Source organism: Podarcis vaucheri (assembly GCF_965113315.1).
Source record: "Podarcis vaucheri genome assembly, chromosome: 7".
Lineage (NCBI taxonomy): Eukaryota > Metazoa > Chordata > Lepidosauria > Squamata > Lacertidae > Podarcis > Podarcis vaucheri.
The window spans coordinates 60,965,549-60,989,228 of NC_138765.1; the positions used below are offsets into that span (position 1 = coordinate 60,965,549).

At 43.1% G+C, this 23,680-nt stretch overlaps 1 protein-coding gene across 3 annotated transcripts in view; it reads left to right on the top strand.

Moving 5' to 3' along the window:
- Positions 1–23,680, top strand: part of ZNF423 (zinc finger protein 423) — a 333,305-nt gene that overhangs the window by 219,937 nt on the left and 89,688 nt on the right. For 2 of the 3 annotated variants that reach the window (XM_082232860.1, XM_082232859.1), the window contains exon 6: positions 4,809–4,898. The exons of the other annotated variant lie outside the window; for it this stretch is intronic. In XM_082232860.1, the coding sequence (XP_082088986.1) occupies positions 4,809–4,898 (90 nt within the window). The remainder of the gene's footprint in view (positions 1–4,808; positions 4,899–23,680) is intronic. 3 annotated transcript variants of the gene reach the window in all.

Consider the following 23,680-nt stretch of genomic DNA (forward strand, 5'->3'; position numbering starts at 1 on the left):
CATCAGGGGATCTCTGACTGGGCTCCAGACACATTGGTTTGGCGACTGTGAGAACAGGATGCTGGACTAAATGGCCTGATCCATTGGCCTGATCCAGCGACCTCTTCTTATGTTCTTTTGTTAAGATTGGCTGTCAATAGGGATGGGCGAGCAAGTCTACAGTGCATACAGCTCATGTGGCCCGTACCTTCCCCACCCCTTAACATAATTGAAAGAGGCAGCTATTTACTGTATATGGAAAGATACAGACAGACACAACTGCCCTCTCTGATTAAAGGAATGGGGATACCTCTTTGTGTAGGACACAGCAGACCCTCCAAGTGTCCCTATTTTCCAGGGATGTCCCTGATTTAGAGAAGCCACCCTGGTTTCTGATTTTATCCTGGAATGTCCCACTTTTCCTTTGGATGTCCCTATTTTCATTGGAGAAATGTTGGAGGGTGTGGAGTTATCTAACTCCCAAGTCGTCTGAAGGCAATTCTGTATAGGGAAGGTTTTTTAAAAAATGTTTAATGTTTTTATATGTGTTGGAAGCTGCCCAGAGTAGCTGGGGCAACCCAGTACGGTGTGTGGGGTATAAATAGTAAAATTATCATTATGGAATGGGACGTCCCTATTTTCATCAGAGAAATGTTGGGAGGGTATGACAGAGCAATCTGTGCGCATGGTGTTAGGCATGCAGACTTTACTTCTAGCTGTACACATCTTGCCATTGTTCCACTCTGGAACAAAGTTCATTGTTTAAAATATTAACTGTACCACCCAGTCACACTGTGTGTGTTCTTTTCCTGTTGTTATCTGTGCATATTTGTTCAGAGCAAATATTATTTTGCTTTGCTTCTTTATCTACTCTGGGAGTGAAACATAATTTCCCTTAATATATTCAGTCACATTTTCCTTTTTGCATTTTATCCCCCCCCCATCCCCTTTCATTTACTACTTTGGTAATGGCTGCTCAGTTTCACTGACATTTTTATAGCTGCTATGACAACATTCTCCTTTTGCATGATACATTCATAATCGGCCGTGATCACAGCTTCATATTGCTTCTGCTCCCTCCTAACCACGTTAAGATTCCTTCCAGCCCTCCAACCCAATTTTCATGTGCAGTTGTGATTACACCTGTTTAAACATTTTCCTGGTGGTTTCATATTTGCACATAAATGCAGGGGGTGGGGGAAGGCGGAGTGGCTGATGAAACACCTTTTCTGTAATCAGGTTTGAGTCTTCAGTGTGACGAGTCTGAAGTTAGCATAAGCACATATCTCCATCAATGTGGGATGTTTCGACATCTGCTAACTAGTATGGCAGAGCAGAGACTTTCCCTTAAAGTTTGCTGAGTTTTCTCTTATTACTTACTTTTTAAAAAACAACAACCAAGAATGTGTTAACCTATTCTTTTTTACTTCCACTATTTACTATGAAAATTATGGGTTGCTGGGGAGGATGAGGGAGATGTTTTCTGCAAGTTTCGTTATCACTATCAAAGCTATGTGACTATAAATCATATGTTTCTTCATAAGCCCCACAACTCACCAGCTGGGAAGGGAGGCGGATTCTTATCATGCGGGATTTGCACTGGAACCTGCAAGGGGGAAAATAACTTGCAACTTCTCCTTTGCTAGTTTCCAGCAAGACTTTCTGTTCAACACAGAGAAAAGCAGCTGTGTCTTATTTGTGAAGTTCTGCTTACAGTAAGGCAGACGGGGGGAATCTTTGGCCCTCTGGTTGTTGTTGGAGCTCAGCTTCTGTCAGCCCCAGTCAGCATGCTCAATGAGCAGAGGTTATGAGAGCTGTGCTTCAGGAACATCTGCAGGGCCACAGGTTGTCAGTCTCTGGCTCGAGAGATGGCTACTCTATGTGTTCAGAAAGATGACATAGTAGATCCCTGTTTGGAATGTTTGTAATTCCACAATGTAGGGTGAGAATGGACATTTCTCTCTTACATACATATACAGTGGTACCTCGGGTTAAGTACTTAATTTGTTCCGGAGGTCCATTCTTAACCTGAAACTGTTCTTAACCTGAAGCACCACTTTAGCTAATGGGGCCTCCTGCTGCTGCCGCGCCTCTGGAGCACGATTTCTGTTCTCATCTTGAAGCAAAGTTCTTAACCCAAGGTACTATTTCTGGGTTAGCGGAGTCTGTAACCTGAAGAGTATGTAACCTGAAGCATATGTAACCACTGTAGGCACCACTGTAGACTTGTATGTGTACCCCGCGCCCCCGTAGCCCACAAGTCTACAACTGCTCTTTAACTGGCAAATAATGAGGTGCCAGGTGGGGAGTTCTACAATAAATCACTGCTTAGCTCTGGTCAAGTGAGGGTACCACAGAGAGATTAGTCTCACCCACCAAGGAAGTCTCCTTGCACCAGTAGGGTAGAGCCCGTCAGGTGATATTCCCTGTCCCCTATAAAAACCTCTGGGTCACGCTTGCTCTCCAGTCTGAGCAAACAAGGAAACCCATTCTTAATAACTGAGGACCATCTTCTCTGTCCTTCCCTCCACCTTTTCCCTTGTCCCACCCTGTCAATGGTACAGAACAGCCGTAACCAAATTTGGACGTTTTCTGAGGATGAGGATGAGTAAAGATTTCTTATGTTGCTGTTACAACCATTATACTAAAGCAAGAGGATTTTCAGCCTGCAACTTGGCTGAGCACTCAGCAGCAAACAAAAAATGTTTGGATGCTAGTTATAGACCCGAATTTATATTGTAGTTTTAATTCTCTTGGTGTCAATTTGCTGTATCGTCTTTAATTAAAGGTCAACAGAAATTGAACTGCAAACCTCGGGGAGACTTTAAACTGGTCCTTTAAGCTATGAGGCTGCCTGCTAGAGATGGTCTTTACTGCATTTTTTTTTTTATTCTATTGCTGCCAAACTCATTGTGTGCAAGTTAAAGTAGAATGTTGCTCTCGGTTTGCAGGCAAGGGTGGCCAGTGCTTCTGATCAATCAAGGAGCTTTTCTCCTTAGGCAATTTTACTTGCCCCTCCTTCCACTTTCAGTCATGAACAGTTGATAAAGACCTGATGCATGGAGGCTGCTTCATTCTTTCTAACGCTATCGAGAGTTGGCAAGAATTGCCATCCAATTTACTCTTTCGAGTAATTTCAAAACCTGTTTTAACGAACAAAGTGATTTAAAGAAGAAACAGTTGTTTGTAGGGCAGGGAAACATGCCAGTTTAGCCCAAAGGTCATGGCCTTCTGAAGAGTAGATGAAAATCAATGCTAGTTTGCACCACTGGTCATCAGATTTCTCAGAGGCAACCTGCATAGCTAGTTAGAGAAAGCTCTCCTGAAACAGTATCGCTTCAAAGTGCAGCAGCCTGGGTAACTGAATGTTTTCTTATGTGACCCTACATATACAACAAAAACAAGCCCTCTTGCATGTAGAAATCTAGAAACCTTTCTCCCTGGGCTGCTGCTTTTCAACAGCCAAAGGCTTTTTTTACATGAAGGGGCATTCAGACACCTTGATTTACATGACTGCGCTGTCAGTAGGATGATGCCCACTTTTGGACTTGATAGGCAGGGACTTCAAGGTATCTTGCCTCCTCTTCCTCTCCTCCAGATCTTCCCAGCCTCCAGTAAGATAGGTCAGCTCTTTATCTTCTCTGGGAGCAAATTTCTTTAATAGTTTAGTCTGTGGGCTTGTTCTTTTTATCCTTGTTTTGTGTGGCATAGTATTGGGGTTGGGAGTGTGTTATCTGGTGAGATTGCTATACTGTTTATTAATATCCCTGGGTTTTTTTGTCTTGACATTCTCCTCCTTCTTTCCCAGGAGTGTGTGTGTGTGTGCATGCGTGCGTGCATGCACACACACACACGCGCACACACGCACACACATACACACACAGTTTTAAAAAGTTTATCTCCCTGGTTTTCCCCTTGTATTTTCCTTTTGTTGTTGTCCCTCCCACAGTGGTCTTGCCCTGCGGTAGGGGGCTAAAGCAGTTCACATCAGCCTCTGCCAGCTCCCACACCTACTCAATCAGGCAGGACCCATATTTTGAGGTGCTCTGAGTGTGCTGGTGGTTGTGGCGGGTCCCATCTCCTTAATTTCAAATGGGACTGCCATTTTTACTCGGCACGTTGTTCTTGTGTACTGAAGTGGTGCAGTCCTATTGAGGGTTGTACTATAATCTTTCTCCGTGGTTAGGCTCTACATTGAACAAGAGATTCACTATACTTGGAGTGTATAAACAGTTCCAAAGACAAACGCGCTCTGAACAGAAGTGTGGGAGAAAAGCTGTCTGCATATAAAAACAGCACATTTATGGTTTTGCAGGCTAGAATCCACTTTCTCAGATGCTAGCACAACACTAGTAGTCTACGGAGGCTTATGCTAGAATACATTTGTTAGACTTTAAGGTGCCACAATACTATGTTGCTCTCGCTGTAACAGACTTAAACAGCTATCCCCCTGGAAAATATCTACGTATAGTTTGTTTTTTGTTTAAAAATGCCTGTCATAAACTTGTAAACATCATGGACTGAAACTTTAAAATACACCCAGAATGAGAAGGTAAGAGGCTACTGCATGCTGCATTTATCAGTTACGTTTCTCCACCACCATCCATAGCGAGGGCTCTGGGGTCTTTGTTTCCATATCTGAAATGGATGACGACTGAAGCCCAAGGAAACCAGTAATGGTGTTTTTCATAGGCCTCCTCCCCTAACCCAGTCACTTCCGCATGCCTCCTCCTCTGCACCCTTTCTTGGTTTTGTTTTTTAATTCACCCATGAACAACTCCTTGCCTTGTGGGGAGGAGTTGAGTGTCTCTGCCTCCTGTCTCCTGTAGGTGCAGCCCCAGCCCCAAATGGTGAGGCCTTGCATTCTTTTCCAGCTCCTGGATTACTGGAGAGGAGGATTATGAAAAATGCTATTACAGGTAGGAGATGTAACATGGTATTCATGTTTAAAAGAGCCCTCAGACCATTCTCCCTTCAAAAGCAAGCATCGCCATAATCTTGAAATGATTTTTTTTTTTTTTAAGTGGACCCTAAAACGGTAAAGGGCATTTCAGAGGTACAGATCCTAAGACTCTAAAACTCTTTTGCTGCTATGGGTTGGACCTAGTCATGCATTCAGATATGACCAGCTCTGGATCGCTCTGCATCTGTAGTCTTAAATATATGTTAACAGGACATTTTAGTTTGTGTAGCGTTGTCAGTTAGCTTTAAGAATAGCGTGCTGTTTTTATATGTTTTGAAATGGGAGATGCTAAAATGAAAAGCTTCCATGATGAAAGTGTTGTACACACAGACACCTACACCTACATCCTTTCTCTCTGTGCGCTTTGGCTGATATAAAGAGGTGGCATGGAGAAACCCATTCATGTTTCACATACACACACACACACACACACACACACGAGTACACATTGCTCTGGGACCCAAGGTACCTTTATGTGAGCATTTAAGAATACAAGAAGAGCCACACTGGATCAGGCCAGTGGCCCATCCAGCATTCTGTTCTCACAGGGGCCAACCAGATTTCCATGGGAAGCCCACACTTGCACAAGGAGAAGGGGATGGTTTCTGCTGCCCCCTCTTGTTGCAGCCTCCTGCACCCATAGCCATGCTGTTCCAAATGATCCCTCAACCCCTCCTCAGGGGCAGGGTGTGTGGGTGCAAAGAGAAGTGGGAGGATGTGAGAGAGCCACTTTTTATGACCTAAATTTAATTCTGTTAGTAGAAGAGAAGTTAAGATCCAAGGCAAGTCCATGACCTTTGTGCATTTTCTCTCGTTTAAATAATAAATAGTCACACACCTCCCCATCCTGGAACAGCTATAACTTCAGGTTTAAGTTTGATTCATATTGCAGAGCCAAAGCAAAACATACCCAACTGCACCATACCATGTTGCTGAGTTGTTATGTAACAAATGTGGATTTCTACTAGAATATTGAAAAATCAATTGAATGCTTCTATCTGTTTTTCCCTCTCTCTGTGAGTGTGTTAATGCATCTTTTAAAAGCCACTAATTACTTATATACCCAAAAGTAAGAAATGTTTAAAATATACAGCCCAGCAGTTAAATATGTTAATAGGGAATTATTAAAGAGAAGTGTGGATTCTTGTCATGAGCCTTAATAGTTCCTCTAAATCTGTTTTGATTTATTGAGTCAATGTGGGAGGCATTAATATCTCTTGTCACAGCCTGTAACTCTTGCAGATTTTCCAGGTTTCAACTTAGGGTCCACTTGGAGCTATTAGTCTCAAATGGCGCAAAGAGGGGTTCTGTATTTGAGCGCCAAGCTTTTCCTGCCAAAAGCCCTTAGGAAACCATTGGTTTTAACCCCCTCCCACCCAAAAAGCAAACCTTGCTGCACCTGCAGAGTAACCTAGGTCGGGGGAAAGGGGTTTTTAAGTGCAAGCCAGGGGTTTTAAATAAACATCTTACATGTCACCCCATCTAACTAAAATATTTAGTGGCTCTAAAACTCCCACTGGTGTTGGAGGCTTTGACTCTTTTGCCCCTGGAGAGGGTCTGGTACTGGAAATCCTCGTGCTTAGAAATACCAACATGAACATTTCTCAAATCTTTGAAGCAACTGCCCTCTCAGGAGGTGCTTTGGCTTGCCAAAGTTTAGGCAACATAGACAGTTATGCTACTTTTATAGCAAGCACTCAGTTTTTCATGGTTATCTGCACCTGGGAAGAAGAAGAAAAGCCTCAATTTCTTTCAATTCTTTATCTCCCTTTCACTGTGTAATACGAACAGAAGAACTCACTGCAACATCCTGGACACAGGGTGGAGTTGATATTGTTTGTACAGTCTCTCTCTCTCTCTCTCTCTCTCTCTCTCTCTCTCTCCCCTCCCCCGCTTGTAGGATGAATATGTCTTCTGTTTTTCACATTATTAGACAGTTCCTAGAAGACATTGGTTAATTTACATTAGAGAAGCTCTGAAACTGTGAATTGCTGCATTAGTTGCTTACTTTCTCGATTAAAACATCTTCCTTGATGAAAGGGCAGCTTAAATGAAACTGGTAAATGTCCAGGTTGGGTCTTAATTGGGTACAAACAAGGTGCAGGGGTGTATTGGTACATTTTGAAGTGCAGGAGGTCATAATAAAAGCCCTCATAGCCAATGGATTAGGAGTCCAGTGGATTAGGATTAGCCAAGATTAATATAATAGTGTGCTGGCAAGGGTGGTGTGTTGGTTAGGATCTGGGACTTTGGTTGTAGGGACCTGGGTTCACATTCCTGATCAGCTGTGAAGTTCACTGGGTATGCTTGTTCCAGTCACTGTGAGCCTAGCTTATCAAACAAAGGGCTCATGTGCCCGGCCAGATTTGTTGTCCAATGCCCCCTCTCATGTTTACATCATCATCATCAGATGACAGCATCACTTCTGTTGTAAACAGAGAGGAAAGTACCCTGGTTACACGCCCCCAGGTTGCTTCTCCACTGATTAGGAGGCTCCTCACTGTGGCTTTCTGACCCCTGTAAGAAGTTTTGTCTTTTGACTCCACAGCTTTGAAAATCTGAATTTTCTTCATGTGTGTGGATTAAAAAAGATTGGGTTCTTTGAGTTGATGGAATGATTAAATATTTGTCTTGTTTAGCAGGTGCATGAATGGGAAATGCAATTAGAATGATGAAAAATACAAAAAGATCACACTGGGGGAAAGACGTAACAGTATACTGGGAGATGTATCACAGTCACAGTCTCTCTTAGAAAGAAATACAACTAGAAGACATTTCCATTTGAGTGTCCAAATGCCTATAACAACCCCCACACCCCTGCTGTACTTTTCAAGATACAAATGATGTAGTGCATACATTGTAGTGCAAACAGTGAGGAGTCAAATAGATGAGAACACATATGACCCTCTTGTTTTATTCAATGTAGATTCTCCATTGGGACACGACAAATGCAAGCAGTTGTTGTCCATTTCTTACTTTAATCACATGTATGGACTTAAACAGATTATAGCTCCCATCTCTCCCTAAACTGCCATCTGGCAGTCTGCTTTTCCTCTTTACATGTTTGCTCTCCCCTAACCCTGGAGGAAATACAGATTCTTCCCTTGATCTCCAGGCATGGTCTACCAAACTTTCTTGCTCCACAAGGCAAGTATGCTGCCTAGTTGCAAAGATGGTCTCTGCAGACACAGAATCTTCTGGCTGACACTGATTTGTCAGGGATGCAAATGGCCAGATCAATGACTGATGGGAAGTTTACAAGGCTATTAGCCACAATGGTGGTGCTATGCCTCCACGGTTGGAGGCAGCAATACTTCTTAGAGCAGGGGTCAGCAAACTTTTTCAGCAGGGGGCCAGTCCACTGTCCCTCAGACCTTGTGGAGGGCCAGACTATATTTTGAAAATAAAAATAAAAATGAATGAATTCCTATGCCCCACAAATAACCCAGAGATGCATTTTAAATAAAAGCACACATTCTACTCATGTAAAATCACACTGATTCCCAGACCATCTGCAGGCTGGATATAGAAGGCAATTGGGCCAGATCCAGTCCCCAGGCCTTAGTTTGCTTACCCATGTCTTAGAGTGTTATTGTGCTTGGGTCTTGCTTTTGCCTACTAAGAAATCATTGCACCATGACCCAGCGCCTGGCATTGCCTCCTCTTCAATCATGCTAGGCAACCGAAGACCAGTAGCTAGTCAAATACTTTTGGGAAATAAATTACTTTTAGAAAGTCAAGGGGATTGGTGGGGAATGCTGCTATTCAGATTTTAGGACTTGGGTAATGACACCTCTTCCAAATAATTTAAAGGGATTCCTGGAAATAACAGATTTGGAAATGGTGTCAACTTATTATGTGTTGCCAAAATTTCTGCAGCTTAGAAGGGGAAAAAAGGATTTCATTTCCTTTGTTGCATTAGTTTTTTGTTTTTGTTTTTTAAGAATTTAGGACATGGCAGTAATTATGAATTTTTATTATAGGTGTACTAGAAAAACAAATATATGGTATTCAGTTTGTGAGGAAATTCATAGTGGAAAGACTGCATGCATTATTCTCTTTGGGCTGTATGCAGCCAAATTACACTCCAAGTAGAAACATTGAAATTAACAGACCTAAATTAGTTACTTATATTATTTTCATTGGGTCTATTTTGACTTTGACTAACAGTGGCTGCAACCCTTTAATTTAATATGGATTTGTGGTATTTGCTTATGTATATAGTATATAATAACAGTCAATATATTTTTTACGTGAATAATTATTACTATGGAGAGAAAATAACTAAATCAGTCGCCTTTCCATTTCTCCCTTCCTTCTGTCATGAAGACTGCTTTGGTAAATATGTCATTGCCACCCTAGTTGCTAGTTCTCTGCTGACCTTCCATGATGGTTAATAGAACTTAGTTGTGTTGCAGTGTCACAATGTTTCCTCTCCCTGTTGCTACTAACAGCTATTGGTATACTGGTGGCATGGAGAAACAGAACATACTAGGTGAATGATGATAGAGAAGAGATTGTTGGGAGGGCATGTGACTGAAGTTCTTAGCAAAAGGCATGCATTTACTCTTGCATCTAGTTTGGCTTTCTAAATTTGAGGTGCTTTTCAGTTTGTAAAATGTGTATGGCATTGGTTTAAACCAAGGATGACTATCTTGTTGGACTTTGGCTCCTATCAGCCCCGGCCAACAAGTCCGGTGTTTAGGGATGGTGGGTGTTGTAGTCCTGCAAGATCCGGAGGGCTACATTTTAGCCACTTCTTGCCTACACTGACTTGCAGTGTCTCTCCAGGGTTTCAAATAGGAGTTCTTCCCCTCAACTTGAGACCTTCTGCATGCAAAGGATGTGATCCATCACTGAGAGATGGTGCCTCCCTCTAATGTTCTGGAAGAAGGGACGATGCTTTTGAAGGACAGGAGAGCTCAGCAATGGCGGCGGCTGCTGAAGTTTGGCAATTCTTGGTGGCAGAGGGCTGTTATCACCATTGCACTGCTCTGATAGGGCTTGGTGTCATCCATCATTTATTTCCTACGCAAGGGTGCAGGGATATCTTGCTTCAGTTCCTGTTTGCAAAGTTCCTCAGCTCAGTTTCTTGCTCCTCTGCCAAGCTGGCAGAGCTCGAAGGTTGACTTCCTGTGCAGATGATGTAAAAGCGCCTGTGCAAATTCTTCCTCTGCAGCCACTGGGAGATAAAAGCCAGGACGCTGGGGATTATAAAGAGGGAGCCAAATTATATTTATAATATTAAAGTTGAGTGCATTTGTGGTTTTGCTGTCCTCTAGGGTTTTTCATAAGTAGAAAAACATGAATTAGCATTTTCCATTTCCATATATTGACTGGAAACATAGCCTCCTCTCAATTAAGACCTATAGCTTTTGGGATGTATGCAACAATTTTATAAAATATTTACGACGAGATTTGCATTTTACATGGTATTACTCTTCTTCCTTTGGTCTCCTTGTATGTGCAGGAAAGGCTTAGGCCTAGGAGAGGAAATGCATTTTGCCTGCTGGGAGGAAAAACAAATCTAAAAATGGACTTGCGAGCAACAAGCACTGGAGAATGTCCACTGTTGATTGTGGTCTCCAGTAATTATCTAAGGTCGAGTTTTGCAAACCACATATTTTGTTATATCATCTTTAAAGGCTGTGCTCCCCATGGAAATCTATTACTTTCCCCTTTAAAACAGGCATTGGAAAAGACAGTTTTCAGCTTTGTGTTAGACAGATAAGTGGAACACTTCTTTCTCCTCCCCCCCTCCCCCCAAATGTAAATGCGTGTTGTAAAGAACATAGCTATTTCCTGGATAATTTGCAGTTGTATATTTTATGTTAATTTCGCCGAAAATATTGCACCCCTGCCAGGTTTAGTAGAGGCTCACTGTGATATGAATAATTTCTAGCAAATCATTTTTTTTCCTCATTTAAGATTTGGCACCTTTTAAAGATTTTAATAATAGCAACAAGGAAGAAGATTTAGAACAAGCGAGACGGTGTAGCGAGAGAGAGAGAGAAAGAGAGAGACGCACGTCGAGAGCGAATGTAAACTAGCAAGAATAATTACATAGCAAACATTTTTCCACAGATGTTTTTTTTCCCCTCCCCTTTCCCTCCTTGTAATGTAATATCTATTTACTAAACTGTTTATTTTAGGTCCTTGGTTTACAATAAAATATTTATACTTGCTTTGCTGTAATAAAAAATATTGACAAAATACTATTGAGATTTTAAGGAAGTCAATTGGTATTTTCGCTTCTTAGGCAGCAAAGGCAGAAGACCTCTCTCTCTCTCTCTCTCTCTCTCTCTCTCTCTCTCTCTCTCTCTCCTCCGTTTATGTGTATCTTAGGCATATGTGAACCTGGTGCAGGCTTTCCCAGATGGGGCCCTCCAAATCTTAATGGACTACAGTTCCCATCATCCTTCACCACTGGCTGTGCTATCTGGGAGTTGAAGTCCATCAATATGCTCCACCTCGATCATTGAGGTCTTCTGATGGGACACTTTTTAGGGGCTCTCATGCCCCTGAGCTTGGCTGGCCTTTATGAGGAGTTGAGCATTTAGAGTTCTGCCCCATGGAGCAACTTGCCGATAGAGGTTCGGCAGGAACTACCCCAATTCGTTTTTCTTGAGAAATGTTCTGAAAAATTGTATTATTCAGACAGGCCTTTCAAACTTGAAATTCTTTGCCAGCCAACTCGTACTGATGTGTCTGTCATTTTTATTGTAATACCATGTTGTTGTTTTTCTGTAATAATTTATATGGAAGCGTGGTTTGTAAGTATTTAAATCAATCAAAATATATAACCAGGTTTGTGGGGAGCTTGAGCTAGCATTGCGGCAGCTAAGAGATTGAGCTCTGAACTTGGAAGTAAAGGTAAAGGGACCCCTGACCATTAGGTCCAGGGGTTGCGGCACTCATCTCGCTTTATTGGCCGAGGGAGCCGGCGTACAGCTTCCGGGTCATGTGGCCAGCATGACTAAACCGCTTCTGACGAACCAGAGCAGTGCACGGAAATGCAGTTTACCTTCCCTCTGGAGCGGTACTTATTTATCTACTTGCACTTGGACATGCTTTCGAACTGCTAGGTTGGCAGGAGCAGGGTCCAAGCAACGGGAGCTCACCCCGTCGTGGGGATCCGAACCGCCAACCTAGGCAAGTCCTAGGCTCTGTGGTTTAACCCACAGTGCCACCCAGTTCCAAATGTCACCTTAAACTCAATGTCCTGGGATGAGAGAGCCTCCTGAAGCCTCCCTTCCCCATTTTACAGTAAGGGGGGGCGAGGACTAATACTGACTTCTTTTAGGACTGGCTGTGCATTGGAGGTGATCCTTGGCATGGGACTCTGAGGGTCCCCTTCCAACAGTCCTTAACTACCAGTGGGAACTCTTTCCTCCCCGTGTTTGCCAGTGGGCAACTCTTCCCTCTTATCTTCATTCCCTTTATATTTATTTCTGCCCAGCTTTGGTTTTAAACAATATGTAGCTATAAAATTCACCAGACACTTCCAGCTTTGTTATCTCTAGTTCTTACAGTTATAATGAACATAGAGAACAATTTTGCCCTAAAACTTAACCAGGAAATGCGGGTAAGGTAAAAAGGTAAGTATAGAGTTCACATGGGTCATATATTCAAATGTCCCAAGCACGATGTTTGCTTTCCATTTTACCATATGTATAAAGGTAAAGGTAAAGGGACCCCTGACCATTAGGTCCAGTCGTGGCCGACTCTGAGGTTGTGGCGCTCATCTCGCTTTATTGGCCGAGGGAGCTGGCGTACAGCTTCCAGGTCATGTGGCCAGCATGACTAAGCCACTTCTGGCGAACCAGAGCAGTGAATGGAAATGGCGTTTACCTTCCCGCCGGAGGTATCTACTTGCACTTTGTGCTTTCGAACTGCTAGGTTGGCAGGAGCAGGGACCGAGCAACGGGAGCTCACCCTGTCACGGGGATACGAACCGCTGACCTTCTGATCGGCAAGTCCTAGGCTCTGTGGTTTAACCCACAGCGCCACCCGTGTCCCCACCATATGTATATATTATTTTTTAAAGGTGTTTTGAGAAACATAGCATTTTCTCAAATGAGGATTTTCTTTGAACTGCAGGCAGCCGGCAACTTACTCAGGGGTTATGTTCCAGGGATTGCACCTAAACCAAAATGGTGTATGGTCAAAGCCCTTTGGCGGTTTTCAGTAGCGGGTGGGCATGCCAAAGTCATTTTCCTTGGAACCATGCACCTTTTCCGTCCCTTTTTAGTTTCTAACTTTTCTTTGGCCACATATGTAAAGCTGAATGTGTGTAAGTTGCAGGCTTATTGTACTATAGATCTCACATGAAGCTGCTTTCTACCTTGCCAGGTAAGTGCTCAGTGTTGTCTCCACTGACCAGTTGCACATGTCCAGATTTTTGGAGTCTTTCTAAGCTGTACCTGGAGGTACTGGGAATTGAATCTGGGACTTCCTGCATGCAAAGCATATGCCCTGCCATTGAGCCACATCCATAGTTGATTTTCGTCCCCAGCCTTTAAAATGAAATGGAACTTCTCAGATTTTCTGACCAGAAATAAATCTGATCTGTGGAGTTCAGGGTTTGAGGTATTAAATTCAAATGACATCTTTCTGTTCCCGGATTTTCATGCAATTTCTTGACAAGTGTTTTTTTTTAAAACAACCTTTCAAGAAAGCCACATTTTAAAACTGAAATTTATATAGCTTTTGAAAAGTTTGTAGGTTTCCCCCCCCATGGTTGTAGTCAGCCTTTTTAAACAGTGTTATTGTATATTATTTCATTATTCTGATACAATGTGTGCAAAACAATTGAAAACATACAGGAGATTAGTGCAGGCTCGAAAAGTGAACAAAAGGGGGAGCTAAGGAACCCTTAAAAGCTGTGCTGCTTAAAGCCTCATTATGGATAACAGATGCTTCTGAATTTTCTACTTTGTCAACATACTTTTTCATGGCTGTCCTGAACCGCACTTCCCCCAGTCTAAAGGAATGTATGTTTGTTTTAAGAGCATGCATTCAATCTGGTAGACTAGGCATGCTTGCAGAGATGAGTGGAAGCTTCTTACTGTAAGTGTCTAAACTGCAGCAAGAAATTAAAATCGCTGTTGAATAAATTCACATGATTTCTGATCAAATTAAAGTTTAAGATGGTCAAATAAATGGAAATCCTTGGTTAATAATTAATTGAAAGGTTACAGTTTTTTAGAGAGTTGGCATGAATATGGGGTTAACGTGGAGGTATGGCATTATGGTGGTTCCCCACCTACATGCTGGGCTGTTTCCAGAAAATAGTGTTGGAAACTATACCTGGCTTCAATGTCTGTTATGTTGTGGGGTGCTGTAGGGTTCCAGCTTGTTCCTGGTGCTACGTGTCATCTATATGAAGCTGTTGACAGAAGTCACTGGGATACTTGACATGAATTGTCCAAAGCTGATATCTCCCAGCTTTGTCATGTGAGCCAGGAGAGCCTGAACTGAAGCCTAGATGCAGTGATCAGTTAGAAGAGGGTCAATAAGCTGAGGCTGAATTCTGATAAGACAGACACTGTGGGTGGGCAGTTCCCAGGTCCAGGAATTAGACAACTGCACATCCTGCTTCCCTTTAAAAAAAGTGGCAGGGAACTGGAAGTGGCCAGCAAGCCAGATCTTTATCTCCCCCACTTTCCCCATGGGAAGTTGTCCAACCTGTCAAGCACCTGATGTCACAGTGACAGATGACCCATTTTCCTTTGAACAGTTAGAAATCAGATCTTTGTGGGTGAAGGCACAGGACACCTCCATACTGAGGACTGGCTCAAATTTGCTGGGAATAGTGTTGCTTTTTGAGTTGTCGCAGTTTTGCACAAATCACATGAATTGGGGCTCAGGCAGGTGTCAGCCAGCGACACAGTTCTGATTCCTGCCCCTAGTCCCTTTGTGGACTTCTTGCACATGTTGGTATTTCTCACCCTCTGTTAAGAGGAAATAGCTGCCATTCTGAATCCACATTCTGTCAACTTTTATTGTACAGTGGTGCCTCGCAAGACGAAATTAATCCGTTTCACGAGTCTCTTCGTCTTGCGGTTTTTTCGTCTTGCAAAGCACGGCTATTAGCAGCTTAGCGGCTATTAACAGCTTAGCGGCTATTAACGGCTTAGCGGCTTTAAGAAAAAGGAAACAAACTCGCAAGAACTCGCAAGACGTTTCGTCTTGCGAAGCAAGCCCATAGGGAAATTCGTCTTGCGGAATGACTCAAAAAACAGAAAACTCTTTCGTCTTTGCGCGTTTTTCGTCTTGCGAGGCATTCGTCTTGCGAGGTACCACTGTATTGGAAACAACAGGTAGCCCATTCCTTAGGCAGTGTGAATCTAGCAGGCATAGGTTTAAGCTCCAGCTCTCTGCTGTCCTCGTTTAGGGCCAATCCAGATTTATGTTAAATGCACCTTTGCATTTAATCCACATGGCTTTTTTTTAAAAATGCAAATATAATCCAATGGAGGGGGGACAATAATCATTGACATTACAAGTTGTGTTATGGGGGAATGTAATTTTTCTTTCCTCTCTGCAGTTGTGAGCTACTATAAATAGTAGCTATGGAAGAGCAATTATAATCAGGATCACAACAGAGGGTGAAAGAGTTAAATTCCCCCTCCACATCTGCTATGATCCTGACCATATGATCACACCACACACCACTGCCCAGCTGATGCCTTTTCTGTTTAACATGGATGGGCTTTTTCCCATGCTAAATTAAATGCACATAAAAATTAACGCCATGTCTCATTTGACCGTTAGCATCCAAAGCTCAAATAAGGGCTCCACCAGACCAAAGTATTTTAACCTCAACATGACTTGCTTTGTGTCTCACATCTCTTTAAAGGGACGATTGTGGTGAGCAAGCACAGCCATTGCATAGATTTCAAACCCCAGGGAAACAGTGCATAGGGCACAGAGGGTAGGATTTCTGAATTGGCAGAACTGATGCTATCATGTGTTTTCAAGATTACAGATATCTACACCTAATCAGGGGGAGGGGGGAGGTACTTCCCCCCATCACTTACTACGTCCAACCATAGTAGAACTGGACTTGCAATAACTGTTGCCATGTTGGTTAGTGGGTGAAGTTTAACCTCTAGTTGGTGGGAGGCTGGGATTCCTGATGCATATTAATATGTGGTTCCTACGTGTAAATTGGTTCCTAGGAAAGTAAATTAGCCTGCTTCCTTCCATGATGCCTCTTTAAGGGCCTTTTATCACATTAGAAATCATTATCCGCAGCAGTAACTAAAAAGAAGAAGGGGGGGGGGGAGGACTGAGCTCTGCCCTTCATTATAGAGGCAGCTTAAATGAAGGAGAACTCAGGCCTGTTATCTTTTGTGCAGATAATCAATCTGCAATCGAAAATAAATCCTATTGAGGTGCCAGTAGCTTTCCCTTCAGGGTATGGTCCAGCATTTTCTCACGGGAGGCCAACTGTTACTCAGAGTCAATGAAGTTTTGTGCTTTGTGTAAAAGCTACCAAGAGTAAAATGAAAAATTGGGTAGGATTAAGTAATCCAGATTTTAGCCAGCTTCGGTTTCTTGGTTTAGAAACTCAGTTTGGACCAGGAACAAATAGGTACTAAGGAAGATAAGATCAGAGTGTTATTTCCTTTTGATATGCTAAATAGATATTGTGTCTAGAACCCTTATAAAAGCTCAAATTGCTTTATTGACCTTCTTTCATTTTAACTTAACTGCAGTCCTGGGAGGCGGACCAGGTAACTGTCAGAGGGCCAAAGGAGAAGATAGGTAAATAAGATCTTAGTTATTGTTGATTTAAAAATTTAAAAATAGCTCTTGGCAGGGGGACTATTAGGCCTGTGGTGAGGGTGGGAAGTTTAGCCTGTTTTTAAAAACTGAGCCTTCACTTGCCTTGGTCCCAGCTGCAGGCATTTTGGATCTTTGATATCATGTCTACTTAGCTGTCAGAGGAGAGGGGGAGAGAGTTGCCCAAGCCCATGTAAGGAGTATGTGTACAGTTCAGAGAGTTCTGTTCTAGTTAAATGCCAATCCCCAAAGAATCCTGGGAATACTGCAATGGTGAGTGTGCTGGGAATTTTGTCAGATTTATTCTCTTCCACTTCCTCCCCGCTGCCTCCTAACAATAGTTCCCTGAGAAGTAGGAGTCACTGTTGAGGCTGGTGCTAGTGGTTTGGCATCATCAGGCACCCTGTGAGGTATGCACCACAGAAATGGGGGGCAGGTCTACTCTGGAGCCTCTGCTTGTTATAGATACCTCTTCACTTGCCCTCTTTGAACTGCAAGAGGTGGCAAGAGTGAGAAAATGAAGCCGTGCCCCTCACTCACTTTGAACTCTTCCTCTGGTTGGTTTTTCTCTGTTCACAGAACTGGAGTCATCCTCCTACTTTATCACTGACATAGTATGGAAGAAGCAGATATTTGCAGATGTCTTTTACTGGGACTAATAATTACAGTGGTACCTCGGGTGACATATGCTTCAGGTTACATACGCTTCAGGTTACAGACTCCGCTAACCCAAAAATAGTGCTTCAGGTTAAGAACTTTGCTTCAGAATAAGAACAGAAATCGTGCTCTGGTGGCGCGGTGGCAGCAGGAGGCCCCATTAGCTAAAGTGGTGCTTCGGGTTAAGAACAGTTTCAGGTTAAGTACAGACCTCCGGAATGAATTAAGTACTTAACCCGAGGTACCACTGTATAATGGCTTGTCACATGCTACATTATAGTGGCACCTGTTGACACAATACAAGCATTGCAGGTTATCAGAACACTGATCAAAAGTGATAAAGTGTACAAGTTCCTTTTCACTTGGTAGTGCTGGATGCCATTATGTTTCCCAGCATTGTAAGTCAATCTAGTCCTTTTTCTCCAGCTCTTGCCAATTTCAAACTGTCCCTTCAAAGTTTAATTTAATTTCTGATCTTTTTTGTCTTCATTTGGCAACACTCATGTTTTGAGATCCAGGCCAAGAGTATCTCAATTTGGTGGTTTGGAAAAAGAAAAAGGCTGTAATTAGAGTAGCCCAAATATGTATTTGGAAAATAAAATGAGGGTGGGCTTCTCCTGTGCCATGACAGCAGCTGGACTTCATTAAGCTCTGGCGTTAATTATTGGGAGGCTGAAGATTCAGAATGCATGTAGAAAGAATAGGTGTACCTACCTCTCAGCAAAGGTCACCTTGAACTCTGGGTTTCCAGAGGGGATAAAGACAAAAACAGCAAAGGATTGAGGGTTACACACCTTCCTTGCTCCAAGTAGATTTCTTAAAACAGCAAGAGAGCAGTGGCTTGACCATAAGAATTATTGTTTTGCAATTGATTGGTCTTCGTATTAGCTGGGCATGAGGTGTGGGAGGAAAGTGTACTATGCTGTTGTAGCCTGGCCTGGATTCATGCGAGTGGAAGGCATTAATGTTATTTTCCCCCTCTCTCCCTGTAATGTGTTTGAGAATTCCTCCTTTTAGTCTCTTGAGTTTATTCCCCCCTTCTCAGCCACATACAGTGTGGTTTGAGGAAGAATTATTAATAGCTTCATATAGCGTATGCAGTATTCTATTGAGAAAACCTGTTAGGACTCTGCATCTAAGGGGAAAATGTTTAAAGGGGAAGGCGGGGGAGGGAACAGATGAATGTCACGAAGAGCCGCGATGCCATAAAGCAGCAATTGCCCAGTAATGCCGTATCGCCAAAGCCAATGACATCCAGGCGGAATGTGGGCCAATGTGACTCCTGGTGCAAGAGGGCAAGCGGCTCCCTTCGAACTTGGTGGGTGTCTCACCCACTTACACTGCTAAGCCTCATAATTGTTTGACAAAACAAGGAAAGGGATTGAGGTGGGCAGGCGCCGTAAGTGCACGCGGGGCGGGAGGCTAGGGAGTGAGGAAGATTGGAGAAGAATTAGGTTATTACATTTCCTCCTTAATTCTTCATCAGGGCTGCTGCCTCTTTTTGCTGGAGAGAGAAGGAGAGAGAAATCAATGCATTCTGATTCTATAATTTCCCAGGGTGCCTCACTCAGAGCACAGGGTGCCCTGGGAGGTGACATACCCGGTCATGGAAGCTTGCACTCCTCTTCGTTCCTCCCCCCTTTCCCTTCCCTTCCCGGTGAAAGAATTCATTGGAATTTCACAACCTTTGCATGCTTTTGTGAAAACACTCATTTGTGTTTGCGCCAACCCGCTAATGGCGGATGCCGGGGTTTGCGAATCCCACCTACAGTCGGTGCTCGTTATGGCAAGGAATGCGCCGTTAATAATGCATCTGTGAAACTCAGCTGTGAGGGAGCCAAGTAATTATCCCACCGTAGCGTTCCCTGCTTCAGTGTCATCACAACTGGGGCTTCATTAAAAGTCCTAACAGTAGAGATGTTGTGTGGTGTAGCCTCTATGTGTGCGTGTGCGTGTGCGTCCGTGCACACACACATTTTTTTCATTTAAATTATCAGCAATGCCATGGCTCAGAGGTAATTTGACTTTTTGAAACCGTGGAGCCCCTGTGAATTTCCTTCCTCCTCTCCCTCTCACTGCCGTACCAGCTGATCAGCCCCAGAAGAACAAAAGGTTTATCTGAAGCTATGAAGCATATATTCACCAGCTTCTGGCGTCTAGATAAAAAAAAAAATCAAAGTACTCCATTGAACATGTTAATACTGAGCAAAATGCACACAGTCAGACACTAAACCTTTACAGGGATTTAGGCATTTGAAAAGTGATACTCTGATCAGGTCTTGAGTCAGTCTCCTTAAGCATGGAGTCGAGCAAAAATCAGAAAATAATATAGGTTTTAAAATAAATGGGATGCTTGCCATTCCTTCGCCTGTGCGTGCGTGTGTGTGTGCATCTCCATCCTTATTTTCTTCTTTTTGTTGGGTGAGCTATTGCTGAGTTTTGAGTAACAGTGCTTAAGCAGCAATACATTTTTCCTTGGATTTTGTATAACGTTGGCAAAGGAAATGCTGTGTTATTTAAGAGAGGGTGTGGGCTCCTGCTGATCTAGGGGCGGTGGCTTGTAGATCAGCGGCAGAGCTCCCAATTTGAATGGAGAAGGCCCCCAACTCAAGATGTAAGAAAAAGCCTTGCTGGAGAAGCCCAGCTAGCCCAGCTTCCCAAAGTGCCCAGCCCAATGCCTCTGGGAAGCTCAGAAGCTGGATTTGAGCACAAAAACTCCCACTGTGGCCTTGGGCCAACAACTGGCATTGAGGGGTCTACTGCTTCTGAAGCTGGAGCTCGTTCCTCACAACCATCATGACTAACTCAGTTGGTTAGAGCGTGGTGCTCGTAATGACAAGGTTGCAGGTTCGATCCCAATATGGAACAACTGCATATTGCTGCATCTGCAATTCTAAGATCCTGTTCTGTGATATAACAGCAGTTGGTTAACCTGTTCATTCTCCATTAATTTGTCTGTTTGCCTTTTCAGATCAATCTAAATTAGAGACTTTTTGTCACCAAGTCTTGTGGCAGCTACCGTATTTTTCCGTGTATAACATGCCACAGTGTATAAGACGCCCCCTATTTTTGGGACTCCAAATTAAGAAAATGGGGGGGGGGAGATTGCCAAGGGTTGTTAAGCTTTTTTGGGGTGGAGGGGTGGAGATTGCCCAGAGTTATTGAGCTTTCTTGGGGGGGGTATTATTTTATAATTAAAAACCCCCTATTATACACAGAAAAATATGGTAATTACATGAGTCAGGGATAGGGAACAATTTTCATTCATTCACTTGAGACACTTTTTTGGGGCAGTGTAGGCCACATTCCACCTACACAAAGGTTCTTGTTCACACATACACACACTTATCCGCTTTCCAGTCAAGCAGAAGCACTTGAGGAGGGCCTGGAGAAAAGTCAGTTGGGACTGTGCCTGAGTAGAGTCCCCAGGGGTCAGGTAGGGAGGCTTGGAGGGCCACAATTAGTCCCTGACTCAGAGATTCCATCTCCTCCCCTCCATAAATTAATTGTGTGCTGTGTGACTAAGATATTTCTATTGCTTCTCCTGAATTTACTTTTGATCACTTTCCTTGGGTGGCCCTCAATTCTGCTATTAAGAGAGAGGCAGAAAAATGTATCCCTGCCCACTTTCTCTTCCCTGTGCCTGAGCTACCACAGGATTGGATGAGACCTCTGCCAGCAAGAATTCATTGGACGAGGAAAGCCAGAATTCTGAGTTAGTACAATTTGTTGTTGTTTAGTTGTTTAGTTGTGTCTGACTCTTCGTGACCCCATGGACCAGAGCACGCCAGGCACTCCTGTCTTCCACTGCCTCCCGCAGTTTGGTCAAACTCATCCTGGTAGCTTTGAGAACACTGTCCAACCATCTCATCCTCTGTCGTCCCCTTCTCCTTGTGCCCTCAATCTTAAGAATGGATAGGTTTGATCTTCTTGCAGTCCATGGGACTCTCAAGAGTCTCCTCCAGCACCATAATTCAAAAGCATCAATTCTTCAGCGATCAGCTGCCTTTATGGTCCAGCTTTCACTTCCATACATCACTACTGGGAAAACCATAGCTTTAACTATACAGACCTTTGTCGGCAAGGTGATGTTGTAAATAAGTCCACAAAATCTGTTTATTCTCCCCTCCCCAGCAGTTTGCTTTGAGCTGGCAGAGGAGGGACAGGTAGTTCTCCTTCCTGGAACAGCTAGGTGCATTTTAGCGCTGGGTCTTTCTTCTTCTTGCAGCTCCACCATCTGCTTATTGGCCTGCATGTAATTCCATGCAGTAGCCAGTATGAGGTTCCTGGTGGCCAACAAGTGGGTGCTTAAAATCAAGGCTTGATTAAGGCCACCCTCTGAAGGGCAGGCATGGAAGATAAAATCTACCAATGGCTCCAACCTCCTGTTGCTGGGGAGCAAAGGTTGTGGGGAGTGGTTGCTTTCTTACCCTTCTTATGGTCTCTTGAAGGTCATCTGGTTGTCAACTGTGCAGGGCTCCTCCTTATTTCGTAGGCAATGTACTTACTGTTGGCTGAATATGGGCCCATAGAAAGTTGTCATGCAGGATCAGGCCAAAGGCCAAGATCATGCAGGAGAAGAAGTGTGCATGCAAACAAAAGCTTATACCCGGAACAAACTTAGTTGGTCTCTAAGGTGCTACTGGACAATTTTTTAATTTATTTCGACTGCGTCAGACCAACATGGCTACCTACCTGAATCTTCCTCCTATAAGCTCAGCACATTCTGAACACAGTGGCTCTGAGAAGTTCATAAGCAGAGAAAGGTGAAATTGATAATCACCTGTTTATTATTCCAGTGTTTGATAATCAGAAGTCCACTGCATCATGGCAAAGATGTTCACAGAATTTTATAAGCATACAAAAGAATATAGCAGCCTTCCTATGGATATGTATGTGAATTATTAAAACTACTTCTTGCGAGGGGGTAGCTTGCGATCTCAGACCTTAGAAAAGGCAGGTTAACTAACCCAGGTGTTGTCTTGGATTGCAGAATTAAAGAAAAGGATGACTCTCCTCAGGGCAAAAGTATTTGGAGGTTGTTGTTTTAAAAGAAAAGAAAAGAAAAGAAAAGAAAAGAAAAATCTTAAAACAACTTCAAATGAGCACAAAGGAACATATAGAAAATCATTGCCATGGTTGTCTTGGAGCACTTAGTTGCTGATTCTCTTTCACAGATTCTCATTGACCCAAAGACAAAAGAAAATCTCTTTTTGCCAAAACTAGCATCTGCATACAATAAAGCTGCAGGATTTTGCAGGTGAACATGTGTATCTGTTCTCCTTGCCATCTCTAATTTGAACTGAGAACTCAGACCGGAACTTGCCTTTGCTGCTAGGGTTCAGCCCAAGAACTTATGAACCTTTGATAGATCATCTCTCAGTGTTGTCATTGTTTTACTCATTGAGTAACCATAAGGAGCCTTTCATAGCCCCTGAACTATACAGATAAGCAGTTAACAGGCTGTTTTCTCTGGAAACAGCTGCAGCTTCTGTAGCAAATGCAAATAGATAATTAGAGTTCACTTCGCACATTTCCTTCTGACTCAGCTTCAGAGCAAAGAATAGGCAAATTGATGAATATAACAGCAACTTCCTTTTTTTAAACAAAAACAAAAACCATGCGTGTAGGACAATCCATTGAGTCTTGAGTCTTACTTTGCTGGTTCTTGATCAGTGCAAAAATGATACGAGCCACAGTTTGCAAAAGGAAGCAGGGGGATTCTGCTGCTATATGATTGATTCAATAATTGACAGGCACTCAAATCAACACTGAGCACAGCATATCCAGCAGATTTATATATTTTTATTTTTAAAAGGCTAGAGAGGTGGAGAAAGTGCAGAAAACCAGGGTCTGATTCTCCAGCAGTTCATTTGAGGGCAGTTTCTAGTCACCAGTGTTGACCAGTTCATAAAAAGCCTGGTGTGTTGCCTGTAAACATTTGAGGTTTGAACATGTGCAACTCTCATCAGAAAGTGAGGCACCAGCATGGGGAACGCTGAACATTTTAAAAAAGCCACTTAAGTTATTGGCCACACCCATGGTAACCCAACTGGGGAAATGAGTTCTATAAACCAATTATGGTTTCACACAAATGATTTGGTGTGTTTGCTCTAGACCTTATATTTGTAGAGATAACTGAAAATGATACGGGAATGGCCCTTCAGAGTTTGAAGTAGAGGGGCAAATAGAATCCCATTATCCTGGTCAGGACCCCACATTTTTGTGCTCCTGTACTTTCTCTAAGACCATCTTAGTGCTAGATAAATAAGACTTAGAATCATGGAATCA